Consider the following 7,230-nt stretch of genomic DNA (forward strand, 5'->3'; position numbering starts at 1 on the left):
GAAATATGTGCTCTGGAGCACGGTGTAAGAAATATTTCAGGTGATACAGCTCACCGCGCCGTCCACACGGCGCCCGGAGAGGAAATTCAGTACCCATTTCCCTCCCGCGCCACCAGATGGCGTTAGAGCCGAGGGGGCTTGGCGCCTTGCGCTGTGTTCGTAGCGTGCTGCTTGTGCGCTTGCTTTTCACGTTTGTGTCTTGCTTTGTTCGTGATGATTTAACTTGTGTGGCGGTGTTTGGTTGCCAAGGATTATCTGCTTCATGCGTGTAGTCAAGTCGTCTCTTTGAAAAAAAAAGAAATGGGGAAAAAGTGCTTTGTGTTAACCCGTGTTTTATCGTCACACTATGACACGCTATACGTTGCAGACACTAAGCATGAAGGCAAATTGAGGGTTTGTCCTAAACTCTCATAGTCACATCTACACCCAACAAATACTGAAAAGATGCGGGTGAAACTAGCAACACTGCTGTTCAGCCTCAGCGTTGCCAATGGGCTATAGTTCTATTCCAAAAGAGGTATGCCAGGTCTAGGTAGTGTCAAGGGCACTCTTGATTTTACTGTGAAAATGAGCAATTTATTCGATGCATTGAATCGGAAACATCAAAAGGAAGGGGGTTGACACCCGAGCGGACGCTGTGCGGACGTGTTCCGCATGAGCTCCGGCCTTGAGACCGTTTTTCGGTGGAACGCGCTGTGCCTTGGTCTTGCTTTTTGTGGGATCGTCTGCAGGAAGTTGCCCTGTGCCTGTGGACACCCTATTTTGGCAAGTGTTCCCCCTTTTAGGGGTTTTCTTCACGATTTGTACTCGACCACGGTGCGGCGAAATTAGGCCTAATCTGTAGGCCGAGCCGACGCCTGCGGCGCCGGGTTCCAGGGCCGTGCCTTGTGGTTGTGGGCCTTTGCGAGGCTAAAGATGATGGAGTACTCCGTTGAGGGAGAATCTATAACGCCCGAAGAATTCGAGGCGGGAGAATGGGCCTGGGTTTTGAAGGCGCAAGATCGCTTCAAGAAGACTGTGTACGGGGACCACTCCGAGAGTAGGCCTACCGAGAAACAGGCGGGCAGCGACGGGCGTCCGACGCACGGAGCAGCCCAAGTCAAGCGGGGGAAAGCGCCGGTGTGGAAGAAACGGGGACCGTTTCTGAAGATGCCAGCCAAGGATTTCAAGGTTGTGTGCCGGCCCAAGAATTGGGACTTGAGCATAGTGACGCCGAGGGAGCTCGGATGTGCCCTGAGAGCGGCAGCGAAGCTGACGAACGCGACTGCGGTGGAAGAAGACCTGGTGCGGGTGAATGAGACAAACAACACGATGACGGTGAGCACGCCGTGCATGAATCGTAGTGGGGCATATGCGAATGTCAAGACGCTCAAGCTGGGCGGTCGTGACCTTGAGGTTTCGGCGTACGTGGCGGCGCCGGAGAACTCTGTGCGCGGAGTAATTTACAATGCGTACAACGGATGCCCACTGGCAGAAATTCGCGCAGGATTCTTGAAGAGGAATGAAGACATGGAAATTTTGGATGCCAGACCTTTGGGCAAGTCAAAGGCGATTCAGATCACGTTCGGGGGGAAGCGCGTTCCCCGGCAAGTCATCTATTGGAACTGTCTGTACGCTGTGATCCCATATAGAGAGTTAGTCGAGACCTGCTATAACTGCAGACGAGTGGGACATCGGGCGGACGTTTACTATCGTCCGAAGACTAATTTGTGTCGCCGCTGCGGGAAAGAACATCCTGCACCACCGGAGGGAGAGTCGCTGACCTGCACGCCGGACTGCATCGTGTGTCATGGGGCGCACAGCACGGGAAGTCGGAACTGCAAGTTTCGCCTAGCCCGTCAGCAGCCGATGGGTCTGCAGCAGAGCAACGAGGACAAGAGCCAAACTGGCAAGGAGGAGCGACGTTCGAGGCCCAGGAAGCGGTCATCTAGCGGTGTGAGAGGCGATAGCAAGAGCAGGGACCGGTCAGCTTCCTTCCCGCCACTGCCCGGACCCGAGCCTGGCAAAGGAGGAGGGCAAGGTTCCGGTCATGGACGAAGCCCAAGTGCCACGAGGAAAAAGGTGAGCTGGCCCAACGCGGGCTCCCAAAATGAGACTGCTCGAGAGAAGGAGCTACAAAGGCAGGTGCTGCAGCAGGCCGAAACTATCAAAAAGATGGAAGCTAGGATAGCAGAGATGGAACGCGCGCTTAAAACCGGCAGAGTAGAAAGGGTACAGACGCCGTTGGCCCAGGCCCCACAGCAAGCGGCGCAGGCGAACGTTTCTCGCGTGGACGATAACACAGCTATGGAAGTGGAGAAAATGGAGAATCGGGAGACGGTCAAAAGGCCACCTCCGGCAGATGAGGGAGCTCAGGCAAAGAGAGTAGCAGAAACTTCGGCGGCGGACACGCCGCAGCCAGTATTTAAAGTCACTTGTCTTAAGAAGGACATGCTTACCCTTGCGGAGAGAGTAGGAAAACTGGAAGAAAGACAGGATAGGTTGGAAGGCCGGGTCGACAGGATAGAAGCTAGACTAGGCAACATTGAGCAGCGTCTTGACGCCTTCACCAATGACATGCGGGGTTTCCAGACTCAGGTAATGGACATGTTTAAACAGCTAAACGCTATGCTAGAGGTTAGATTGCCTCCCGTAGTCGGCCAAGCGCCGATGTTAGTGAACCTAGGGCCTCACCATGGCCCCTCGCCAGCAAATTGAGGTTTGGCAGTGGAACTGCAGGGGCTTCCGTCGCAAGCGGGGGAACCTGCAGTTGCACATACAAAATCTGGATAGTAAGCCGGACATTATAGCTTTGCAGGAGGCTAGCGGCTCGGTGAAATTACCGGGATTTAAGACATTTACACCACCAGAGATTGATCGAGGGGGCGTATCGAGCGTCTTCACGGCCGTGTTAGTCCATCGCAACACCACAGTGATTCAGCATACCATAGATAGCAGCAGGGAGGACTACGTCCTGCTGGAGATTTTGCCCAAAAGAAAGGACGATAAGAGTCTATTTGTTCTTAATGTGTACTCTTCTCCAAAAGATAAGGGGGTGGGCTTGCCAGACCTTCTGATAAAGACGCAACGGCTAGCGGCTAGGTCTCAACTCATCGTGGTGGGAGATTTCAATGCGCCTCATCCGGAGTGGGGCTACATCCGAGCCAGCCCGAAGGGAAATAAGCTTTGGCAGGTTGCCCAGGACCTGCGATGGACGATCTTGAACAACCCGCTAGATCATACCAGGATAGGCAACAGCGTGAGCATAGACACCTCTCCAGACCTCACATTTGTGAATGGTATCAGGGATGCAAAGTGGGTAAACACGGGACAGCCACTTGGAAGTGATCACTATATCCTTTCCACGATATTTAGTGCTGCTAAGTACAAAGACACGGTGAAAGGAACTCGAGTGACGGACTGGGACCGATTTCGGCAATACAGGAATGACACAGTGAACGGGGAAATCGAGGACTTAGGAGCCTGGATTGTCACACTCAAGCAGGCCGTGAAGAGTACCACAGAAGAGGTTCCGACGGAGGAGGAGGGCTTTACGGCTGACTCTAGATTGTTACACATGTGGGAAGCACATGCGAGTCTCCTTCGGAGGTGGAGGAAACAAAGGCATAATGGTGTCCTCCGTAGGAAGATGGCCAAGCTAGAACGAGAAATCGAAACGTACACATTGGAGTTGCAGTGCAAACAGTGGGGGCAGATTTGTGACCGGATGAATGGGCAATTCGGATGCAAAAAAACATGGCAGTTGTTGAGGCACCTTTTAGACCCGGCGGCAACCAAATCTGCGCAGAAGGGGCAAATGGCTAGGTTAGTGCATCGGTATCAAGGCACGATTGGGGAATTTATACATGAACTCCGAAGTCGTTACATAAACAGAGAGGCGGGCGGTTGCTTGCCGGATTATTCGGGGGAGGAAAACCTTGAATTGGATGCAGACTTTACGGTGGCGGAGGTAGAGTTTGCAATGGGCCAGCTTCGTACCACGTCAGCAGCGGGTCCGGACGGGGTTACTAATAAAATGCTGAGGAACCTGGATTTCAAGTCAGTGGGGGCACTCACGAATTTAATGAATAAATTTTGGGCGGCCGGGGAGATTCCGCCAGAGTGGAAGCATGCTAGGATTACATTTATTCCTAAAGCAGGGAAGAAGCTCTGCATTGAGAATCTGCGTCCCATCTCGCTAACGTCGTGCTTGGCCACATTGATGGAGCATGTAGTCCTGAACAGGCTTCAGGGTTATGTAGAGGACAATGAGTTGATACCTGAAACAATGATTGGCTTCAGGGCTAATTTATCGACGCAGGATGTCCTGTTACAGCTCAAAAAAGACGTGGTTGATCCTGGGTACGGCACGGGCACCAAGGCTATCTTGGGGCTCGACCTCACTAAGGCCTTTGACAATGTTACCCATGAGGCAATATTGAGGAACCTATCGGACATAGGACCGGGGGGTAGAACCTTCCGGTACATCAGATCGTTTCTGGAGGGTAGGACTGCGGAGATTGTAGTCGGAGAAATGAAATCGGAACCCTTCCCATTGGGGGGCAGGGGGACACCGCAAGGGTCGGTATTATCGCCCTTCCTATTTAATCTCGCCCTGATCAAGATACCACCCAGGCTGCAAGGGATATCGGGACTTAAACATACATTTTATGCGGATGACATTACTCTATGGGTAACAAGAGGCAGTGACGCACAGTTGGAAGAAACTCTACAACAGGCGGTGGATATTGTGGAGGAGCTAGCAGGGGAAGCAGGACTCTCGTGTTCTCAGCCCAAGTCCGAGCTTTTTGTGCTGAGGGATAAACCAAGAGGGATACATGCGAGGCACTATGTGCCGCCACCACCTTTAGAGGTGAGAGTGGGGGGAGTACCGGTCGCTGAGGTCCAAACGATCAGGATCCTGGGTATGTATCTGCAGACTAACAGGAAGAATAGCGAGTCATTGCAAAGGCTTAAAAATACGGTCAATGCTACCGTGCGGCTAATCAGGAGAATCGCCAATCGTAAGAGAGGTGTTAAGGAAAGACTTGTGTAAGCTAGTGCAGGCATTTGTGCTCAGTAGAATAGTGTATGCGACGCCTTATTTGAAGCTGGACGCGGCGGAAAAAGGAAAGGTGGAGGCTATGATTAGGCAGGCGTATAAAGCGGCCCTTGGGTTGCCTCAGAATGCGTCTACCGAAAGGCTGCTGGGATTAGGGGTGCACAACACCCTAGAAGAACTACGGGAGGCGCACTTGGTTATGCAGCTCGGTAGGCTTTCAAAAACAAAAGCAGGGAGGGACATATTGGAAAGGATCGGCATTGGAGTTGACGTTCCAGCCGGTGACACGAAAATTCAGGTGAGGCGGGAAATGCACAAGGGCTTGTACATAAAACCTTTGCCCAAGAACACGCATCCAATACATCACGAGGACCGCAGGAAGGCAAGAGCCAAAGCTTTACATGCTAAGTACGGGAAATACGACGGGGCAGTCTATGTAGATGTCGCCGAGTATAAGAACAAGGATGCATTTGCAATTGCGGTGGTGGACGGGCGGGGCCACTTGATCGCCTCTGGATCAGTCAAAACCCGCTCCCCAGAAACTGCAGAGGAAGCGGCAATAGCACTAGCTATGACTAGTAGTAATGCTGACCTGATCTTCAGCGATTCAAAAACAGCCATCCGAAATTTGGCGAGGGGCAGAATATCTGTCACAGCGGCGCGGTTGTTGAATCGGGCCACGGAGCGAGGGATTACGGAGGCGGAAATTGTCTGGGTACCTGCACACTCTGGGAACCCTGGGAACGAGACGGCTCACATGAATGCTCGAGGTTTCGTCAGCCGAGTAGGTGAGCCGGACGTCCCGGGAAGGTCCACGAGAGATGGGCTGGTATCCTTTCATGACATTACTACTCATTTCAGACTTAACCGGAGGATTTACCCACCCCCGGACAAGCAATTGGTGAAGGCGCAGGAATGCGTCTGGCGCCGATTGCAGACCAGATGTTTCTTCAACCCATACGTGTTGAGCAAAATCTACCCGGACATTCAGCCGGAGTGCAAATGGTGTCACGAATTGGCAACCTATGACCACGTATTATGGAGCTGTAGCATAGCACCGCCACCGGCGGACATTATGCGTGATCCTTCCCTCGAGCAGTGGGAGGCCGTGCTGGCCAGCTCAGACCCGGTCGTCCAGACCAAGGCCGTGGAGTGGGCCACCCAGGTCGCCGTCAGCCACGGGTTGATGGCCATCTAACACGGAATCGTCCACACATGCTCTCTGACGAAAATAAAGTTTTTCCATCCATCCATCAAAAGGAAGGGTTAAAACTGCACAGTCAAGATTTTATTGTTCTGGAATCTTTTCTAAACTGGCTCAATGAATGGGAAAAAGACGTGAAGGCAGAGATGTTCTGTCAAATTCAACTGCCGAGGGCTTAAGCGTGACTATTCTCTCAAGCATGCAACTTTCCAAGTACCTGTTGGAGAAATGCAATTTCAAGTATGTTTTAACTGCGAAGTTTAACCAAGATGTCCTCGAAAAATTATTCGGTATTATCCGCCAAGCAGGTGGGCAAAATGAGCACCCGTGTCTACCAACTTTCTTGCAGCTGTAAAGCATGCTTTCTGTGTGCAGCTAGTTGAAACCTCCAAGATATGGTAACTGCCAGGTACCATCTTTGTCAAAATTAACCAGGCTGCATGGTTTGCTTCTAGCTCGTACAGTGGAACCCTTACAGCTTCCCTGAAGCTCAAATAGCAGTTAAAGGGAATGACTGGGGGTCTTTTTACCTTCCAACAACTTTTGATCTTTAGGAAAGCCACAAGGGCTCAACTATACAAGCTAGAAGCAAACCATGAAGCCTGGTTACTTTTGACAAAGACGGTACATGACAATGAAGACTCGCGTCTGATAAACCTGTCCGACATGATTCTAGCCTTCAAAGAACCTTACGAGCCACGTATCAATGAGCTGAAGGCCAAACTTGATGGTCTTGTAGAGAGAGAATGAATGTGAGGACATTATTCACAACGAACCCGACTCAGGTAGTGTAACCGATTGTATAATTTATTATGTGACCGGGTTTCTATGCAGGAAACTGCCGAAATGCACCGATTGCTCAGCGTGCAAAACTGGGCTAACGGCTTCTGCAAACGTGACCAGGCCTGAAGCAGCCTTAGTTTTGCAGAAAACACGAGGCGGGCTGCTAAATGCAAATGTTGCCATATTTTCTCTCTTAAACGAA

General features: G+C 51.6%; 1 protein-coding gene across 1 annotated transcript; it reads left to right on the forward strand.

Annotated features, from left to right (window-relative positions):
- Positions 1-901: 901 nt before the first annotated feature.
- LOC149327510 (uncharacterized) lies at positions 902-6,995 on the forward strand. Its single transcript, XM_089564900.1, has 2 exons — positions 902-2,577; positions 6,867-6,995. The coding sequence occupies exons 1-2, from the start codon at positions 916-918 to the stop codon at positions 6,993-6,995; spliced, it is 1,791 nt and encodes a 596-aa protein (XP_089421026.1). The 5' UTR covers positions 902-915.
- Positions 6,996-7,230: the final 235 nt, after the last annotated feature.

This window comes from Amblyomma mixtum, chromosome 10 (assembly GCF_055824585.1).
Source record: "Amblyomma mixtum isolate Tamu chromosome 10, ASM5582458v1, whole genome shotgun sequence".
Lineage (NCBI taxonomy): Eukaryota > Metazoa > Arthropoda > Arachnida > Ixodida > Ixodidae > Amblyomma > Amblyomma mixtum.

Coding starts and splice junctions, on each gene's coding strand:
- LOC149327510 (XM_089564900.1), top strand. CDS start 916: ATGATGGAGTACTCCGTTGAGGGAGAATCTATAACGCCCGAAGAATTC. Junction 2,578..6,866: donor TGCGGGGTTTCCAGACTCAG/GTAATGGACATG, acceptor CTTTTGACAAAG/ACGGTACATGACAATGAAGA.